Genomic DNA, 21,715 nt, shown 5'->3' on the forward strand with positions numbered 1-21,715 from the left:
TTCCATAACTCCATGACTTTTTTTTTCTTGGTGTTGCCATTTCAGTCTTGAGGAGTGTAGTTTCAGTCTTTAGTTGTTTTTTTTCTTCACTGGAGAATCTCCATTTTAACAGAATTGGAAACCATTTAGCTGATGTATTAATAGAGACAATTCAAGGGCTGACAAGACTGTTGATTTTAATGTAGTGCATTAACGTCAATCAAAAAAATTTCATAAAACTAATGCACCTTGAAAAGTTAAAATTAGTCAGCAGGTCTAAAGTAAGAATAGTCGCCAAAATGAATGTCTCAGAATTTTTGGGAAAGAAATAAAAATAATAAAATAAATGGAAAAATTGACAAGAAAATAATTTTTTGTAGCAGGCATTTTGTACAGGAGTGCACTTTCTTGAGTGTCTTCAATTTAATTTTATCTGTAGTTCTATTGGTTGCCATGCAACTTTCATAGCACAGTGTAGCTTTTTTTCTCTTTTTTTCTCAGTATAGCACTCCATTTTTATTGACTATACAACAGGCTTTATAATCCAATCAATTTTAGGTATAAAAAGTCTTTCTTTAGTAGGACAAATTGAGTAAAGCAACATCATTAGAGCCAATATGTCTTAGAATGCTGCTGCCTACATATGCCAACCGTTAACCCCTCAGAAACCTGGCCTATTTTGGCCATAATGTCCTAATGCTTTTTTTTAATTTATTTTTCCTTTGCATTTCAGAAACCATTTTTTTCTGTTAATATAGTTGTATGAGGGTTGCATGAGTTGTATTTTTCAGCTGCACCATTTTGGAATACAGATAACTTATTGACTAACATTTGTTACAAAAAACATTATTGCCACTGCTTACATGCTGCACAAGTAAACTTAAAATTCTGTGGGTCAAAAAAATTAAGGCAATCCCCAATTTTAATTTATTTGTATTACTTTTGTTCAATAAATGCACTGTTTATAAAATCATTTGGTTTTATGGAGCCATAGCATGAGGACCATAAGTTTTGCAATTTTCTGTTAACTGAGCCGTGTGAGAGCTTACTTTTTACATGGTTAATTACTTTTTAATAGGAGGAATGTATAAAAAACAACAATTCATGATTTTAGGCATTTTTTCACCAATTAATATATTGGACATGATATTTTTATTCTGCGGTTCAATGTGATTCTGTCAATACTAAATCTATAAACTATTCATGCAGAGATAGCGGTCAATCACTGAGTAGCACCAAACAGCAGACTCATGGAGTGCCCTGCCAAGGCCTAGGGCTACTCGGTACCAGGTCCGGTCGTCATTAAAGCGGTGGTCCGTGGTCCTGGGCACCCAAATTAAAGGAAAAGTCTTTAAAGGGGTTTTTAGGAATAAGAATGTTCGTGACGCCACCTGTGGTATTCGGTCAGGGATGACCGACGCTGCTTAAAGGGGTCCATTGGGGTGATGTTATGGCAGCTTGGATGGTATGGCTTCCCACAGGTGAAGCTGGGTCCCCAGGGCTCCCAGTGTAGTAGATAAAGCTGGTGTAGTAAGAAACAGAGGACACAGGGTTGCAGTCTCTTTACCTCTTTACTGGTGTAAGGCAGCCACAGTCCAGGGCACCAGATCACAGGTACTGGTACGGTCTGGCCAGCTTGGTAATGACTCAGGAATCCCCCTTGCCAGGTGTGGATGGAAGCCTTCACTTCTGCGCTGTCCCTTGCTGCCTTAGGCCTCACACAAGGTCCTCACGTTCTCTCTGTCCCCCTTGCTGATAGGACACTACCCGCATGGCTGGTAACTCGAGACTTTTTACAGGGTCTCTCAGGATGACTCTGGGCTCTATCTGTTACTGTTCCTTTGGGTGTTAATGGTGGACAGGCGACCTACAATCTCCTGTCCCCCGGTTTCTGCCGTGGGGCATAGAGTTACCCCCACAACCTCGGTCTACCGGCTACCGGAATTCTGCGCTTCAGTGTGGAGGAAGTTCAGTCACAGCTCTTTACTTTCCTTTGCTTCTCTTCCCTGTCAGTCTCCTACAGACTGCTCTGCTTTTCTCTTCCCTTTCCCAGGAGCTGCAGAATCACTCGTCTGCACGGCCCCTGCTTTCCTCTCTCAGAATCTCTCCATCTGTTTCCTCTCTCCTCTGTCCCTCTGACAGACTGCCTCCTCACAGACTTCTCTCACAGACTGACCTAATTCCTCCTCCAGCCAGAATATATATATATATATATATATATATATATATATATATATATATATATATATATATATCTAGGGAAGCTCCTCTGAAACCAGGTTCAGAGCTCCCCCTTCTGGCCTGGAGTCAGAACAGTGTTGTATGTGCTGATTACCTGTTAAAGAGATCCTTCCTCACTTCCATGCATGGCATCACCCTCCCCATGAGAAAGACAATACCACTGTAACAACCGGTTACCTGGGGTGTTACACTCATATACATACAAAGCCAGGGATTTCAATAACCAAAATGTAGGATTTATCGATTCTTTTCCCCAGAACTGTGTATCATTCTTTTCAGCTTCTCCTTCTCCGTACCATGTTGTCCACATATTGGACTGTGTGCACAACGTGTCAGTTTTACTACTTTTACTCAAGAAATTCACTTAAAAAGAATTATCATCATATTCTGAACTGTATGAAAATTTGTTTTTTTAGTAAAGAGATGGAATTTTCATAGGTACCATTTTGGAATACATATAATTTTTGATCACTTTTTATTTCGTTTTTTTAATTTTGTTAAACAAACCAAATAAACAACAACGAAGGCATCGTTCGCACAAGAGGCAGAAATGGAGGACAGACAGAGCACAAAGTGACTCTATCTGCCACATGAAAGTGAATGGGCCACTGATGTGTGACCTAAATGCATTGTGTCACTCCCTTACTGGTAAAAATTTGGGTTATGACATTCAAGTGGATTTTACTTTGACATGTAACACCAACCTAACATTGAAATCCAGGAACCATGGCACCAGACATCCTCCTTTTGGTAACTTTGTTAGTGCAGAAAAATTAGAACGTTTTGACTGCACAATGCCTTTATCAAGCCATCGAAAAAAAGAGATATGCAATTTCTATGGCTTGATAATTGCCCTGCATGGTCAAAAAGCTGTCCTTTTTCTGCACTAATAAAGTCACCAAAAGGAGGACATCTGGTGCCATGGCTTCTGGATTTCTCTGGATTGCTACAACCTTATGAAGGGTTGCACCAAATGTGCATGGACAACCAATTGGTGCATGGGACTCATTTATAGCAACCAGCCTAAAGACTGTTGTAGACCAAATACCCCACATACAGTATATTAAGGATATTCCGTCTTTTAGCAGGATAATAAAAACTCCAAAACTGTTCTGGAATGGCTTGAGGACTTGGAAAGGTTTTCCTGGGAAAACAAGTTATGGGTGTCTCATTGCTGGTACCCACACTGATTAGCAGAGCAAGGAATTTGATTCCCAAAGGGGAAATTTTATCCCCATTACAAAATGGAGTAGCAGATTGATGCCAGATTGCCGATCCATTCATTTTCTATGGGACTGCTGGAAAAAGCTGAGTGCTGCGCTCGACAGCCCAGAAGGGACTTAATGGAGCAATGTCCAGTATGTACTGCCACTTCATTCTAATGGGAATAAAAGTTCTCCATTCTTTCAGCTGTAGGACCTCCAGCAATTAACAACTTATCTCCTATCCTCTACAGAAGTGATAATTTATTTTAACCAAGCACTTTAAAGAATCTGCTTTAAACATCATGGTGCCAAATACCATAGTTTATCCTCAGAGGTTTTGTATAGTCCATGCTTTCAGTTTTTACACTGACACAAAGGTGACCTACACAATATTTGGTTTTAATGTTATGATTGGTAATGATGATCGATCGTGCTTGAATAAGGTGTTATCCTAGCACGCTCATGTGCTAATAGAGTATCTTTGGCGTGCTCAAATACTGTTTGATTTGCCACAGCTGAATGTCTCGCGGCTGTTCAATCGCATGCAGGGATTGCCTAACCAACAGGGAATCCCTGCATGTGTTTCGGCTGTCACATGTGGATGCTGAGCATTCGTAGTTCAAGGATAGGTGCGCAAATTGTCTGTGCAGCACTCTGGCTGCCAGCACGCGCACACAGTCACCATAGCAGGTGTAACAAAGTCCGCCTACTCAGGGCGACGTCACTCCGAAATCCAAAAGGCTAACTCTAACGCATTTCAAAGGCAGTGTCCTCATCGGGGGTTGTCGCTCCTATGGATTTGTTGGACTTATATAGGTAGATTCTGCTAGAAGTAATTGTGAAATATATCAGTAGTACCTCACATATTTTCCACAATTTAATCCATAAATGCAAATAGCGCTAATCCTATAGGCTTTAATGTGTTCAACTGATATCTCCATATACTTTTTATTCTGGACATTGTGAGTAAGTAATTACCCCCTCCCCAGTGTTGTTCAACCCTTTCATTCCACCCCAAAAAGCTGTCTTTTCTATCTCCGTAATGGACTTCTTTTTGTCTATATAGAGGATGGTCCGGAAATTGTTTTTTTTATTATAAGCATGCTCCGTTAGTCTGATGCGCGATGCATGCTTTGTAAGGCATATATATAATTTGTCACAGGGGCACTTAATACAATAAATCACTCCCTTACTGTAGCAGGATAAGTGGTCTTTTAAATCACATGTCTCCCCCATTCTTGTGAAAGAGTACACATTGCTCTTACTTACGTTTTTTTGTGCAACTGCCTGGGCATAATACATTTTTTACACAGAAAAAAACCTGGATTTTCCACCTTATTTCTCTTCTTTATTTGTGGTGGAATTTTACTGTTATTGGTGCTATGAAGTGTGCCAGGGTTTCTGGTTATTTTGGGATGAGTTCTCCCACTATTTTATCATCTCATAAGAGTGGCCAAAAGTTATGGATTATGCGTTTCAAGTATCTGCAGTCTTTCGTGTATTGGGTGAAGAAGGGAATTTTCATATCATCTCCAATGTATAGGATTTTCTATTATTCTTTTCAGTTCCCCAGTTTCCCTTTCAGTATGTTAAAACTCCCCCTTTATTGTTTCTAAATATTTTTTTGCTGTATCCCCTTTCAGTAAATTTTACCAGTATATTTGTATTTTTAGTTTTTTTAATATGTCTTTTTAAATGACTATTAGAAATTAGCGAACCCAAACTTTATGTTTGGTATGAACTCCGAACTTTTGTGTCCGGTGCTAAACTCCGAACACAGACTTCCGGGAGGAGTCCGTGTTAATATTCGACAGTCCGTAGACGAGAGAGATATTTTTTTTCCCCAGATCCAACGTTTGGGTCTCCATTGTTTTCAGTGGGTTTCAGGTTTGGGTTCAAGTTTTGGTACCCGAACTGGACTTTGAACTAAAGTTCGGGTCCAGTACCAGAACCTGGACTTCCATGGTTCCGCTCATCCCTAATAACAATATAATCATAAAAAACTCCAAGTATGAATTGAACTTTAAGAAAATATCTTAAGGATACATGAAGACATCTTGTGATGATCAAACTGCTAATAGTTAAATATTAGTCTTCAATATGCTTGAAGAAGGCAAGCAATGACATAATTTCTCGGAATTTTCCATTAAAGTATCTTATCTGTGTCACAGTTATTCAGCTGAGATTCCAAAATACTCCAATGTTTTATGTCAGGTTTTGGCAGGTTGAATGGATGGTTATGATAAATGACGGTACATTTTAATGGTTAAATAAACTACAGGCAATAACATTTCATTTCTGGTTGCTGATCAGATGTGCTTATACCTTTTGTCTGTGTGATGACACATATTATATTAAACAAGACAATTATGAGTTGGATGTAAACCAGGGATGTCCCTGAAATTCAAGGACATATTTGAACACAGGGCACTGTGAAACAGAACAAATACGCATTTGCAGCTGGTGCCATATACATGGGTATAAAAGGCTAATGAAAACACAGTAGGACGCCTCGGTGGTACATCAGGGTTATATTTTGTATAGCAGATGAACAATATAGCTAGCGCTTAATACATCACACCACCTGCATCTGGATGCAAATGGATCTATAATAAACAAGTGTTTAATCAGAGGAAATATAGCTAAATGGTAGTCAGTGGATCAACTTGCCACATTTCTCATATGTTTTTATTGCATTTTTATATATTCAGGGTTAATAGCATTTGCAGCGATGCGCAAAGGATGGTCTAAAAAGAATACATTTGCAATTAATTGCAAGTGACCTCATTTTCATGAATATGAAGGTGATTTTCAGATGTGAAGGCAGAATTTGGAAATAAAGCATGGTTTTCGGGTGCATTATTTAATTTTGCCTGCAGGTGTCACTATTGAAATTTCTGCCATTAGAAAAAAGTCCATAAAAATGCTATATAACCTCAGAGTGGCATATCATAAGCTATAATCTTCTCACTTCCGTTAAACCTGGAATTAGGGAGATAACATTTTTCCAGGCATTTAAAAGGGGTTTTCCATAGTTTTGGACTATTTGACAGGTTTTCTGAATGTGAGCTTATTCCAGCTGAGACTTCCACAGTCAGAGCTAGGATATGCCATTACGTTATGATTGTTGACGCTTGATTTCTGGAACCCCACTGATCCCTAGAATAACAGGCTCCCAGAACTGCTGCTTCTTTAATGCTTTTCCAAATTAAGATGTGCTGCAGTTACCGTGCAGAGTGAGTAAATTGGGGACCGAGGTCAGTGTCCCAAAAGAAGGATCCCAACTATCATAAAGTAATTGCAAATAAAAGTAATAAGCCTTCAGTAAGTTAGTAAGTTCATGGAACCCCTTTAATGAAAGAAGTAAAAAGGCTCCAGAGTTTGTGCAGATTATTAAATACCAGACCCATGGGCAGACACAGACAGAAGATGGCCCCTGTGCAAGGACAATATATGGGCCTCTTGCAGTCCAATACCTTGTTATAATGCACTATTCCACTTGCTTTGGTTGTAGAAATGGGCCCCCTTACCTCTCGGCCCCTGTGAAGCTGCCCTGTTTGCACCAATAGAATGTTGGTTCCTGACCAGACTAACCACAACATTAAAAGCAACAGGGAGAGTTCAAGCAAAAAAAACATAAATCTCAATGTTTTTCTTCTTCATGTTTGTTTTTTTAAGGAAAAACCTTACCTGAAAATATAATGGTTTGACTCCTCCCAATTTTTTTTCCAAAGGATGCTATGTTATAACAGAGGTGTATCTATGTTTTAAGGCCCCTGAAGGAAATAATTCAGTTTGGTGCACACACCCCTCTTCATGCGGTTTGTGAAGTCATCATGTGAGCGCTCATTCATATGTGATTTCCTTACTTACAATTATGAGCTGTTTTCATATTTTGTGAAGGATAAATGGAGAGAAGCAATAAGAAAAGCTAGTTGTCACATGACCGTAAGCATGATAATCACATATGAGTGAGGTGACCATGTGATTAACTGCTCGAACTAGCAAGCAGAGCTGAATCCTGACAGCAAGTATATTACATGCTGTTAGAATTGGCATGCTACCGGGCTTCTGAATTCTCACAGCACATGCACTGAACACTTTTAGGATTCTCCCATGACAGCGGCAGGAGTGGACGGTCATGTGAGCGCAAGTATGCTTTTTACAAACTTCAGGCCACATTCCGACTAGATGTGTCCGACTTCACTCAATTAATTTTCATTGAGCGAGGTCACGTATGAAATGATGGCACGTGACTGCATGTATGTAAATTGCATTCTTGCGGTTTTGTGATCTTCCACTCTTACCACCGACACCTGAGAACGTGCAGTGCGCTGTGAGAATTCAGAAGCTTGCAGTCACATAGAGTAAGTGCAGATATTCATCACAAAAATCAACAACCCGTTTAATGCTCCTGGCAAAAATAAAAGCACTATCCCTTAACTTGTCAGACGACAACACTTTACTAATGTAGACATATGTCATGTGATCGTGCAAGTTATGAATTATTACGGGATCAGAACCAATAACAGCATAAGAATACATCACCAGAACCACCATTAGTCCAGAAATACATCACCAGAATCATCAGCAATACAGAAACTCATGATCAGAATCACCATCAATACAGAAATAAATCACTAGAATCACTAGTAGTACAGAAATAGATCACTAGAACCCACACCAGTACATGAATACATCATCAAAACCAATACCAGCACATGAATACATCACTAGGACCACCATTAGTAAATACATCATTAAGACCACAATTAGTACATTAATTAGTGTTGAGCATTCCGATACCGCAAGTATCGGGTATCGGCCGATATTTGCTGTATCGGAATTCCGATACCGAGTTCCGATATTTTTGTGATATCGGAAATCGGAATCGGAAGTTCCCAGTGTATGGTTCCCAGGGTCTGTAGGAGAGGAGACTCTCCTTCAGGCCCTGGGATCCATATTCATGTAAAAAATAAAGAATACAAATAAAAAATATGGATATATTCACCCGTCCGGCGGCCCCTGGACCTTACCAATGTAACTGGCAGCCTCCGTTCCTAAGAATGCAGTGAGTTTAGGACCTGCGATGACGTCGCGGCTTGTGATTGGTCGCGTGAGCGGTCACATGAGCGGTCACGCGACCAATCACAAGCTGCGACGTCATCAAAGGTCCTTCACTGCTCATTCTTAGGAACGGAGGGTGCCGGTTACATCGGTAAGGTCCAGGGTCCGCTGTAGGGGTGAGTATATCCATATTTTTTATTTTAATTCATTATTTTTTACATGAATATGGATCCCAGGGAATGAAGGAGAGTTTCCATCCCTTCAGACCCTGGGAACCGTCCAGGATACCTTCCGATACTTGTGTCCCATTGACTTGCATTGGTATCGGGTATCGGTATCGGCGATATCCGATATTTTTTTTATATCGGCCGATACCATCTGATACCGATACCTTTGAGTATCGAAAGGTATCGCTCAACACTAACATTAATACATCACCAGGACAACCATCATTAAATTAATAAATGACCTGAACCATGATCAGCACATGAATACATCACCAGAACCACCAGCGGTTCATGGTACATTAATTATAATGTCAAGTGAGACCCATATACATTTGTATCACACTAGCTTACAACTCCCAATATATCAATAGCAATGGTTAGGAGATGCTGAGAGTTGTTATCAGTGATCATCAGCCTGCATCAATTCCCTCCTTGCTCCCCATATTGTGTTTGCAACCTCCTCCTTGCACCTATACTGAGTCAGCACCTATTCCCCCATCTTGCTGCCAATACTGTGTTTGCTCCCATCGCCTTCACACCCCTCACTCCCCATACTGTATCTGCACCTACTGTATTGCCCCCTCCCTCGATCCAATACAGTGTTTGCTCCCTTGCTCCCTATAATGTGTCTGCACCAATCCTCCCTTTCTCCCTATAGTGTGCCTGCCCCATCCACCCTTAGTCTCCATACTGTGCCTGCATTCAATCCCAACTCACTTACAATACTGTATCTGCATCCTTCCCCACTCAAGCCCCATACTACATCTGCACCCATCCCCCTTGCTCCACTTTTAATGTCTCCATCCATCCCTTCATTCATTCCCCATAATTTATCCTCAAATCCTTCCCTTCCCTATTACAATAAATCTTTGGTGTCTTCAGCTCTACTGGAGTACCTACCACCAACATTGTGTGAGCCTCTGTGGTGCCAGCAGGTGACATCAGCAACTTGATCAGCTGATTTGATCACGCTGCTGACGTCGCCCTGACGGTCAAGGCTTCAATTGTAATTGCATCTGGATAATGCAAAAGTAAATAACTCACTTCTCAAAAGTTGTGAAAGTGGTATAAAATACAAAAAATCACATAATTTTTGCTCAAAAATTGTATGTGGAAGAATTTGTGACTTTTGATGCCAGAAAACTAATGCACAAGCCATAATACATGCCCACCATCGAGTACAGAAGAATGTGTCTGTCTCCAGTCTACAAATAGCACAGTACACAGCACAGACTATCATAATAATAAATTACCAAAATCGTCATCTGTAAAATGACTTTTCCCAAAATACAATCTATGCTCAAGTAGACTGTCACACAAAAGAAATCAAGGTAAATGTACCTTATCTGACATTTCACAGGACAGTAGAAAAAAATGTTTAAAAAAACATCTATAGCTCCAAAAATTATTGCTGATAAATTAGCGCGGATTGGTTCAATAAGTCAACCCTTGTTCATTTTTAGAGAACCCTTGACTGATCTGCTCATTAGTGGATCCCAGTGGATCTCAGTGATTGAATGTGGGTCAATTGTGTAGCTATGCTTACATATACATATATAGAGGTGTACATATATAGAGGTGTAGATATACATATTTGTATCTAGGTATATACAGTAATATATAAATATATACAAATACATGCAAGGCAAAGAAAGTAACGGGCTGCTATATATATATATATATATATATATATATATATATATATATATATATTTATATTTACATGGCAGCCCTTTACTTTCTTTGCCTTGCATGTATATATGGATAGATAGATAGATAGATAGAAACGTGTATGTGTATATATAGAGGTGTATATATGCATATATGTTTTACATATACAGCTACTATAATAGCAGCGTAAGCCCAAACCTAGAGCATAAAAATATATTTATTAAGTTACTTATTTATATTTAACTTACAATATTGCTAAACTGTAATTGCAACTGCAAAACAAAGTGCAGCCATTTCTACAACAAATATCTATCTATCTATCCATCTGCCTTCTATTCTTTTTTCTCTACTTTCCCAGCTTCTCCCAGTCTTGGTGGCGACCTCTACAGGTCAGTCCTTGCACTGCTTTTGCTCCACCTAGATGTGGGTGTGTGGCTGTTAGTGTGACTTTATTAACTAACACACATAAACTCCTGCAGAATGAGAGAGTTTCTCCAGTGCAAGGCAGAAGAAACTTGGGACAAGGGAAACTTAGGAAAACCTTCCAAGTTTTGGCAAGACTACAAACCAAGCAGGACATAGTTTATGTATTATTTTTCTTTTGTGTAGAGTTATAATTATATTTTATATTTTTATCATGTTTTCTCTTTTTCAATGTAATCTTATTTTTTAAATATCAGAAGACAGGACATAAACGTTTTATATTTTTTGAACACTCGATTGTGGAGGATTGCTGGATTTTTTTTTTATTCTCTTATGGTCTGATTTGCTTGTAATAGTAAGAATTACTTCTGGAGCTAATTTACACCAGATCCTTTAGGAAGAAGAGCTGCTGCTGATGTCAGTGTGAGACTGTCAAACAGTCAGAGGATAAGGGAAGGGTATTCGGGTCACGCGTGAGATCCTTGGGTTAGGCACAGGCAAGATACCAGACCACACTGGATTATAGATCTCAACTGATTCTCTTAAGAAGCCTTAAATCCCTCGCTATGTCTGAGAGCAGAAAGAAGGAAGGCAAAGGTAACAAGAAAGGTAAAAAGGATCGGAAGAAAAATGAGAAAAATGAGAAAACTGAAGGAAACCCAAGTGAGTGCCATTTGCTTCTTTATTCTCCTTGATCCAATAATCAATACCATAGATGTTAGATCATTATTATAAGTCTATGCTGTACTGTGTAGGATATCACTGTGCTGTCACATGCTGCTGGGATTATCCGGTCACTTACTGTGACAGTGTGCTGCTGCTGCTGGATAGACCATTTCATCTGCTTTCCTAACCTGCCCTCTAGTGCTGAAATGACAGATGAGATCTGGGGAAGAAGGAATTCCCTCCACTGCGGGAGAATTGCTGCATCATGTATTAATGATTTCTTATGGAGTAGGTTAGGGAGCAGCTGACACCGGTGACTTAGTATCCATTACAGCTTTGAAACGGTATTTTCTGCTAGAAATCAAAGTCACCTTACCTGTGTTCTAGATCTGATATAAATATTATTAACGGACATAAAACTGTTTTATAGTCATTCAAATTCTATATGAGATGAACGGTCTAATGTGGTCTAATATGGTCTAGCATGGTCTAATATGGTCTAACATGGTCTAACATGGTCTAATATGGTTTAACATGGTCCAATATGGTCTAACATGGTGTAATATGGTCTAATATAGTCTAGTATAGTCTAATGTGGTAACAGTATTTTCTGCTAGAAATTAAAGTCACCTTATCTGTGTTCTAGATCTGATATAAATATTATTAACTGACATAAAACTGTTTTATAGTCATTCAAATTCTATATGAGATGAACGGTCTAACACGGTCTAACATGGTCTAACATGGTCTAACATGGTCCAATATGGTCTAACATAGTCTTATATGGTCTAGCATGGTCTAACGGTCTAATATGGTCTAACATGGTCTAATATGGTCTAATATGGTCTAACATGGTCTAATATGGTCTAATATAGTCTAACATGGTCTAATATGGTCTAATATGGTCTAACATGGTCTAATATGGTTTAAGAACTGAGTTGTTCATCTGGAGAGAAAGCAATGAAAAGTTTGGGAGACTTTAAAGTTTTTAGTTTTTTGGAAAACTTGATTTGATACTTTAATAAATAGAAGATCTGTATTCCTCATACGCACTCATTATCGGGATGATCAGAACATTTCCTACGTCACTGTAATAATGCCTCCTTTTAAGCGGTGTGAACTATTAAAGGCAGCAGAAAACCATGTTGAGACAAGTTCTTGAAGGAGATTAATCATTGACAGATGAACCTGGACTGGTAGACGTTGTGATATTTGCGCTCCCTGTCCATTTAGGATTATGTCCAAAGAAAAAAAGCAAATTGGCTGTTGGTGTTTGGGATCCCATTCGTGATTGTAATTGTAAATAATGTAGATAACCTATAACACCTAACATATGCTATAGCGGACTCATCTATCACTAGTATACATGTAGTCATTTTACTCATAAGGATTGCATTGCTTATGCCCTCTGAGAGTCTCATTAAGTATAACCATAGTTTTCATTTTTATTTCATAAATCAATAGTGCACATGAAAATAAGCAACTTTGTAACATATCTTGTCATCGAAATCTGCTTCTTTCTCTTCCAGAATTGATCAGTCATTATAAAAAGTCTCAATTCTAGACACAGCTCCTCCTTCATCCTTCCCCTCCTATCTTCATAGATCTTATCAGCACCAACTGCCATCTCCTATATCAGTAACTGGAGAGTCTGTCTTTACTGAATTCAGATTTTACCCCCGAATTGAGACTTTTCATAAAGACTGATCAATTTTGGCAGGGAAAGAAGCACATATTTCTGATAAGATATATTTCAAAGTTGCTTATTTTCACATGTACCATTGATTTATTAAAGAAAAATTAAAGCGGCAATTATGTTTTAAATCCCCAAATATCGGCAGTAAGCTGTGCTAAATGACAAACTCAGCTCTGTTACATCTTTATGTAATGATAATAATAGTGAGCCTATGTTCACAAGCTGCCGATTTGTGTGTGTAGAAAAAATGAATTCAGTACTTCTGTAGACCCCATCCAGATGATGAAGTGGGCAGCAGCAAATCTGCCATGTGTTTATATACCAAAACTGACTTTACTTATGACAGCACTTTATTCTGAATGTCGTGTGCTAGAAGGACTTTGGGAAATACCTACCTCAGAGTGCTTAGCGAGTGACAGATTTACATGCTCAAAGGGTTCCCAGAGATAGTCTGAGGCTAGCTTCTCCTAATCCTCTTTACTCATCAAGAAAGCTGCATATTCTGTATTTGTCGAGTCTATTTTCTAGAAGCAAGCTTGTGTTTTAAAGATTTGACCTTGGAAGTTCTCCACTTTCTAAGTCTGCTTTAGCAAATTCTTCACTAGTGTATAAATCAGCACAGACGTGCTCATATTTTATGTTGCACCTGGCCCGAGCAGATCTCTGGGACCACTGCCGCTGGAGGTATACTCTTCACAAATTGGGGGCATCCAGGGATGGGGAGTGAATCCTTTGCACATACTGTGTATGAACCCTGTGGTCACCCCAAAAAACCACAACTAATAATGACTATAAAGTTTACAGTACAGGAGAATTTCTATATAAAATTAGGGGACTTGTGCCATAACTTTCAGTAATGTGTTCTACCAGCCAGCCTTATCTCTCAAGCCGAACAGTGAACCTAAAGGTGGTCTTACACATTAAACAAAGTTGAGGAAAATGGGTAATTTCAACCATAATGAGCATTCGTAGGGTGAAATTAAACAAAGCATTTTAGCCAATTACACTGTAATCCTTAAGAACAAAATCGGCCATGCTTGAAGTCTTCCTCCGTTAGTAGGACTAAAAAATCTTTCTATGAACAAGCATTCCCAGTTTCGCAAATGTCATTGAACATATATTGCCAATGTGAATGGCTGCCGTGATAACATGATCGTTCATCACACAGTTCTTCGTTCAATGATTGCTCAACTATCAACTTCTACTGTGTATGGCCTCCTTAATGACTTCAAAAAATGTATAAACTGCCTGCTGAGTTGTATTGCTGTAGGCATGTGTCTAATTGTCTTGCATGGAGGACACCACTCAAGTCACCTACAGACATCATCCAGACTGGGTAATATGACAGATAACAGATCCATGTTGGATAATCCACTCCATGGCAGCTAGTGCCTAATTTTCCTTGGTGCCATATGTCTACTGAAGCTACTGAATGAATGCCCTCATGGTTTTTGTTTGTGTCAAAGGTTTTAATCTAAAATCTTTATTTTTCCTTTCTAAATCACATTGCTTCCTTAAGGGAAGTAGCTGCTCCTTTCAGTAACTTATCAGGATGATCTCTGTCATGAAATCAGGACAAAACATGAGTTGAAGCCTCCAGGGCTGGCATTCCTGTGGACAATGATCTGCTCACTGAACATAAGGGAGATGGCCACAGAGTCCATCTTAGTTGCATATATAATGGATGGCAGGATTTGTAAGGTAGAGTAGAAGTGTTGCTTGCTGTGGCGTATCTCCTGTGTTGGTGTTTTAGCTGTATTGTGCACAATGACAACATCCTTTTCTTGGCCCTTAGTAAATCCATTGCCTGGAGAAAGAATGGCTGACAGCAGTCAGTCTTGGGCTTTGTTTTTTTTCTTCTTTTATTTGCCTCTTTACACTGAAGTTTTTTCTTTAGTTCAATATCCGTGAATTGGTTCAGGATCACATTCTTCATGCGTTTGCCTCAGAGTCATGTAACATATTGCTTTCTCTATACATTGCAGTGATATAGATACAGTACAAGCATATAGAATAATTGCTGGGAGCAGTTTCCATTCTGAATTTCCCGGACTTGTGAACACTGTGTTTATTACAGTATGTGACTTTTCACTAATTCCTCACAAGTTTGACATAGGAATGTATAAGAATGGATCCTACCACGTAGGAATTAGCTGTCAAATTTCAATTAGGTGTTTGAAACATCAGTCAATATTTCCTCCCTGGCAGCCGAAAAGAATGTGATAAACCTCTTCTATATAGTTCTATCGATTTTCATTAATAAGTGCCTAAATGATTTGATTTCTAATAACTCACAAAATGAAACAATCAGTCACTCTTTCTGGCTGTCCTCAGAAAGTAAGGATTGATTAGACCTCAGCAATCTTGGGTCGCAATTACAGGAGGGCAGAAGTCATCGTCACATCAAGGGATTGGAGGCTTTTGTCGCATTTGACAAGACTAGAGCTCTAAATGACACATTTTACATTGGCCCTATGAGTTTCAAAATAAAGCTCTGTAAGTAATCATTGCTTTCCACCTTCATGGGCCCTGTGTATAACTGATCTAGAAGTAAAAACATTGTCTGATGTGAAGATCCTATCCTTACTCATCAGGAGCTATCAGACAAGCACCATAGTGTCTTAGCACATTTAGAAGGAGTATCTGCACACATTAGAAAACCCCAAACATGCTAGTTGATTGATGGTCCTCATATAAGCCAATAAGGCTGAAACAGTGGAAAATAATCATCATAGAATGTTAGAGTTGGAAGGGACCTCCTTGGTCATCGTGTCCAACCACCTGCTCAATGCAGGATTCACTAAACCATCTCAGACAGATGTCTGTCCAGCCTCTGTTTGAAGACTTCCATTGAAGGAGAACTCACCATCTATCCTGGCAGCTTTTTCCACTCATTGATCACTCTCACTGTCATTTTTTTAAAATATCTAATCTGTGAAAAGTCACCTTTATTGTAGAGGTTGTATGCCTGTCTGAGTAAATTTGATTTACATGTGTAAACAGAGATTGGTGACCATTTATGATGTCAAGAAACTACAACCACTACTCCCACCTTGCAAAAATAAAACTAAATGAAATTTAAGTTTTGCACCCAGAGAAGTATGTGATGTAACTACAGGAAGGCAAACAAGGAGGCTGTTCAGTTTTGACTTAAAGTATTCCTCCAAAAATTCTCAATTTTGGCCTGTACTTTAGGACTAAGAATCTAAAGTGTCCCATTGCCAACATTATCCCCCCCAAAATCCATATTTCATACATTCCGAGTAGGAAATAGAAATCTAATTGCCTTTTAGTTTCTTATAGTACGGTATTTAATGCTAGGAACTGGTGTTTAGCTCGTAACTTCCAGTATTTACTGACCATCAGTCTGTGGTTTATTGACCATAGAAACACGTCGTTGGCTTATGCTTTTGATTCTTAACTAGTAAACCTAATAATCCTACTCAAAAGCCAGTGGGGAAAAGTTATGCCCTATAAACACAAATCTATTTACTGATAAATGATCTTGTAAAAAAAATTGTCAATAGCAATTTATTCACTTAGCAGCTCAGCCTGAAGCATTGTACAGGCTACTCCGCATCTCGTGATAGCGTGGTACCGGTAGTGGGTGATAGTTTACAAGCAGTAACATGTTAAAGCGCATAGGCCAAGAGTTAAAAAAAAAATACAAAGATTCGATAAGATTACTAATATTTGACCACAATGCTATATTGTTGATCTTTCTGAAACAAAATAAATGGTGAAAAAGTAAAAAAAAAAGGAAATATTTCATATTAGAACATGTTTGCTCTGCACTTCTTGGCTGCTTCATAGAAATATGTATATGACGCAAAGGGAAGCATCCACCTCTCTGATTATGGTCATAAAATATAAAAATAGCATAGAAGTTAAAAAGAAACATCTAACTGGTTTCAAAGTAAAGTGGTTACTGTCTAATTAAGAAAGCCCTTTGAAGTACTTAATAATGTTAACGCCTGTCGATAAAAGTATTCGAGAGGCAACCAATGCTATCGACTTCGAAATGTTTTCAAAGAGGCGTGTAGGAAAATATTTTTAATTTAGATGTAAAACTTTCTTTTTTTTTAATACATAGGATATTACATGATCTTTGCTTATAGAATTGGTTTATTTTGGATATTATTATTTGATCCCTATTTGGATTTCAGTCTTCAGAGATATGAAATGATGAGATAGCTGTGGTTAGTAGGAAATATAGCGACATGATGAAGACCATCATATTTTTTTTATTATAGATAGATTTTAACCTTGAAGTATTCTATAAATGTTATTTTAGGATTACACACTTTAATTGATGTTGCTTAAACATATCTTTTGACATGGACTTAACTTAAAATGCAGTTTAATAAGTAATATGCACTCACACTGAAATCCCTGAAAGGGATTTTCCAGGCTTAAAGGGAATAAGTCAGCATATTTTTGCTATTTAAACTGAGAGTAGTATGATGTAGGGGCAGAGACTCTGATCCCAATGATGTGTCACTTACAGGGCTGTGGGTTATCTTAATAAAATCAGTGTTTTCTCAGCAGGGGATTATCACTACAGGACTAGTTGTCTTGTGTCATGTAGTCCTCCTTTCCTGTGTAGCCCCGCCCCCACCACTCACTGGCTGCTTTATGTCAATATACAGTGTACACAGAAAGATGTCAATCAGTGAAATGGGCTCAGATTTCAGAGAATTGATAGATCACTAGCAGAAAAAAATGGTGATTTTTAACAAAATGGCATCAAGCAGACTATTAAGTGATACATCACTGGAATCAGTTTCTCTGCCCCTACATCATGCTGCTCTTAGATTATATTAAACATATGTTGACAGATTCCCTTTAAGATATTTATGATCTGTATCACCCATCAGCTTTTTTCAGCACCGGCGGCAAAATGTAGATGTGCTGTTAACCTGAAAACAGCTGATTGGTGCAGGTGTCAGATGTTGGGCTCTCACATATTAATGATCTACCTTTACAAAAATTCATACATATATAGGAAATCTGGAAAATATCTATAAAGGGCTTGTCCACTAGTTTTATACTGATGACCTATCCATCCATGGGATAGGTCATCAATGAGTTTAATCCAATTGACAGTTTAATGCAATTGATGAGAATACGAGCTGATCTAAAGGACTTGGTAGGGGCCACTAAATAGTGTACAGAGCTGTGGTGCTTCTCTCCATAAACAGTTTACATCTGGCTTTAGTCAGTGGTGATCGCAGATGAACTAGGGAGTGCCAGGCGTCAGAGCCCTACTGATCCTATGCTGAAGTTCTATCCTAGGGATAGGTTCTCTATATAAAAGTATCAGCCAATCCCTTTAAGTACAGTACATAAAAGTGCTCTCTGAAGTAGATACAACTGTCAATGAGACATCAACTAAAACCACTGCTGTGCCGCAGTGCTAACAGCCCAGCATGCGTGCTGATCTTTCTATATTCCCCTGAGTAATGGTCTTAAAAAAAAATCAGCGTGTGCGTGCCCAGCTTAATGAAGCACTCCCATGTCTATTTTTTTAATTAAATGTGCATATGCATATGTAATGTAGTGTGACTACATTAATATACTCACCTACTGCTGCTCTCTCTGGTGTCCTGCACCGTTCTGCTCCTCTTCGCAGTGACGTCACGACTAGTTGGCTCACACTAAGCTCTATGCATGAGTCAGAAGTCTCTTTTACAAACAAAGCCTTTGGAGCCTATTGCTGGCGCATCATAGACTTACATTGTAAAAGCCACTGTTTGGTCACACAGAGCAACCCAGAGCGTCTGCAGAGGGGTGATGTCACTGAGAAGAGGAAAAGAACAGTGCTGGAGACCGGAGAGAGCAGAGTAGGTGAGTATATTAATACACTCTAAATACATTACATGCACATTAAATAAAAAAATATATACATGGGAGTGCTTCTATAAGTGATCCATTTGATGCCATAAATGACAATTGTGGGGAATTCAGTTTGTAGTGCTAGCTCTATTTCTACTGTGTATGAACCTGAGGGAGAAGTGTCACCATAGATTACACTAGATCCTTTAGTGCAGGGGTGGGTAACATCAGGCCCACTTGCCATTTATGGCCCTCAATGACCTTTTATCCGGCCTCTGACCGGATTCCTGGGGACCACAGTGTTTGGGTCCGCAGCTGTATTGTGACGACTGCCAGCCCATTAATTTATTTTTGCTCTGTGATCACACGCACGCAGTGTTCACTACCGATAGCTGAGACGCATGCAATGAAAGATTGCTTCCTTACAGCAGTGTTAGTATCAGGATATATTTTATGGGCGCAGATAGCATTCAATTTATATGGCCCCTGAAGGATGGTATAAATATCCAAATGGCTCTTAGCACAAAAAAGATTCCCCACCCCTGGCCTACAGCCTCACCCTGAATTTAAAAGTCATATAATATTATTTCCCATATAGCAATGGGCCTCATAAACTAATTGGGCCTTAATTTGCCTAGTTTTGATCCCAACACACAAATTACAATATAAACTAGACAGTTTGCTATCTACTTTAGAAGCTTATAAGCTATGGGGTTAGATAGAAAAGGAGACAGAGTGTTGTAGCAGAAAAAGAGTCCACAAATCTGATGTTCTTTTCATGCTCCAAGTTCTTTGGGTGCATAGAACTTTTAACATTGAATAAGATCTTTCCTTTAGGCCCCAGACTGATTGCGAGAGAGGTCCAGCGTCCCTAAATTTTAATGAAGTGGCAGTTGGCAGTACTCCTATGAATAGATGGTTGTGATCATGCTAAATTGTTTGTATATGTTCATAAGGATCCTATAAAATATACTAAACAAAGAGTGCACTAATCTTCTATCTTCAGGAGCACACCGCTCCTCTGCCTCCTAGCTTCCTGGTTGCCAGGGGCAGTGTGCTCCAGAAGGTTAACAGGTTTCTTATGCTGCTAGGAGGAGAAGCTTTGCAGCTTTCTGCAGCACAGGGGCACTGAAGCTGTTAGAGCCTGCAAGCGGCAGCGGCAAGTGCTACTTGCCTAGGTAACAGACAATTCTGAGACTGAAGGGTTGCTGATAACATAGGCAATGAACTGTAAATTATTGAATTAAATATCCCTTCATTCTTGAGAATGGAGATTTTTTATAAGAGGTAAATTGCAAAAGTTGCTTGTTTTTACAAGTACTTTGCAATTTTAACCATTTGAGAAATTAAGACAACCCCTTTAAATCATTTTCCATAATTAGATATGGGTGAACTTGACAAATATTTTATTCGATCAAGTTCTAAAAATGGCTAAACGTTATATTGAAAACGAAGAACCTAGAAAATCTATTAGCTTATATTTCTTATCATGTAATGTCCCATTTACAGGTAATTTAGCTAACTTTTTATTATTTAAGATTTTGCTGCCATCTTGTGGTTCAAACATTTTTATATAAATTCTCTCCATTTATTACACAGGAGTGAACTTTTTCTGCTCTCTGACAGAAAAGCAGTTTCTAACTGGCAAGCAAAATCCATTTATAAATTGGAAGATCGACAACTTTGTTTCTCAATGCACTTTTTGGCTAGTTAAGTAGTGGAATGCAAGGGTTATGAGACCGCAAGTTTCTATAGTTTCTTTATGACTAAATCCCTGGAGAGGAACGCCATTTCCCACTTCCAAATGATGTGGAACAAATCAGTTTTATCTTGCTTGTCCTAGCTCCATAACTTTTGCATCTTCATTCTGTATGGTACTTAGGGAGATTGCAAGTACAGGTGGTGGAAAAACTGAGAGCTAGTATTACAAATTGCTGAAAATTGACAGCAGGCGCTCTCCATGACATCATGAAGCTACTATGCTAAATGAAATCTTCACAAAAAAAGAAGACTGATATTTTTGGCTTTCATTCTAGGACACCAGCAGAGTAATTCTTGGCTTTACTTTAGAATTGCATGGTACATATAGTGGAATGATCCTGGTGTACAGCGAAGAGTCAGTATTCCCAGCTCCCAAAACAGCTTCCAAATTTGTTTACAGCACAGAATCTAACATCCATGAGCCACAAGTAAAATTTATATAGTTGTCTGTGCTTTTCCTTCCCTCTAATAGGAAGTGAACCTTTGAGCATGATGAGACTTTGTTTCCATATGTGTCATTTACATTGAAAGATCTACTTGCTTTCTAATCTTTCTAATTTTCTATCTATATATTTTATTATTATATTTAATTGCACTGAAAAACATGACTAAAGACAGTAATGCGTGTGGGGGTAATATCTCTAATAACATTTATCATCTTTCCATCTTTCACTGATAATTGTTTTATGCAATCGCTAGTACTCGGCACCTAATCCTCATCACAAAAGTTGTATGGTTGTATACCAGGATGGGGATGGTGGCCATGTATACCAGGATGGGGATGTTGGCAATGTACATCAGGATGGGGATGGAGGCAATGTACATCAGGATGGGGATGGTGGCCATGTATACCAGGATGGGGATGGTGGCCATGTATACCAGGATGGGGATGAGGGGGCAATGTATACCAGGATGGGGATGGTGGCCATGTATATCAGGATGGG

At 38.8% G+C, this 21,715-nt stretch overlaps 1 protein-coding gene across 5 annotated transcripts in view; it reads left to right on the top strand.

Annotated features, from left to right (window-relative positions):
- NRG1 (neuregulin 1) overlaps window positions 1-21,715 on the top strand; it is a 1,056,081-nt gene that overhangs the window by 896,941 nt on the left and 137,425 nt on the right. Inside the window, exon 1 of one of the 5 annotated variants that reach the window (XM_077274157.1) lies at window positions 10,865-11,476. The exons of 3 other annotated variants lie outside the window; for them this stretch is intronic. In XM_077274157.1, the coding sequence (XP_077130272.1) occupies window positions 11,380-11,476 (97 nt within the window). In that variant the 5' untranslated portion in view covers window positions 10,865-11,379. Of the gene's footprint in view, window positions 1-10,864; window positions 11,477-21,715 lie in introns of those variants that run through there. One more of the 5 variants, XM_077274151.1, reaches the window with a different exon arrangement.

The sequence above is a fragment of the Ranitomeya variabilis genome, chromosome 1 (assembly GCF_051348905.1).
Source record: "Ranitomeya variabilis isolate aRanVar5 chromosome 1, aRanVar5.hap1, whole genome shotgun sequence".
Classification (NCBI taxonomy): domain Eukaryota; kingdom Metazoa; phylum Chordata; class Amphibia; order Anura; family Dendrobatidae; genus Ranitomeya; species Ranitomeya variabilis.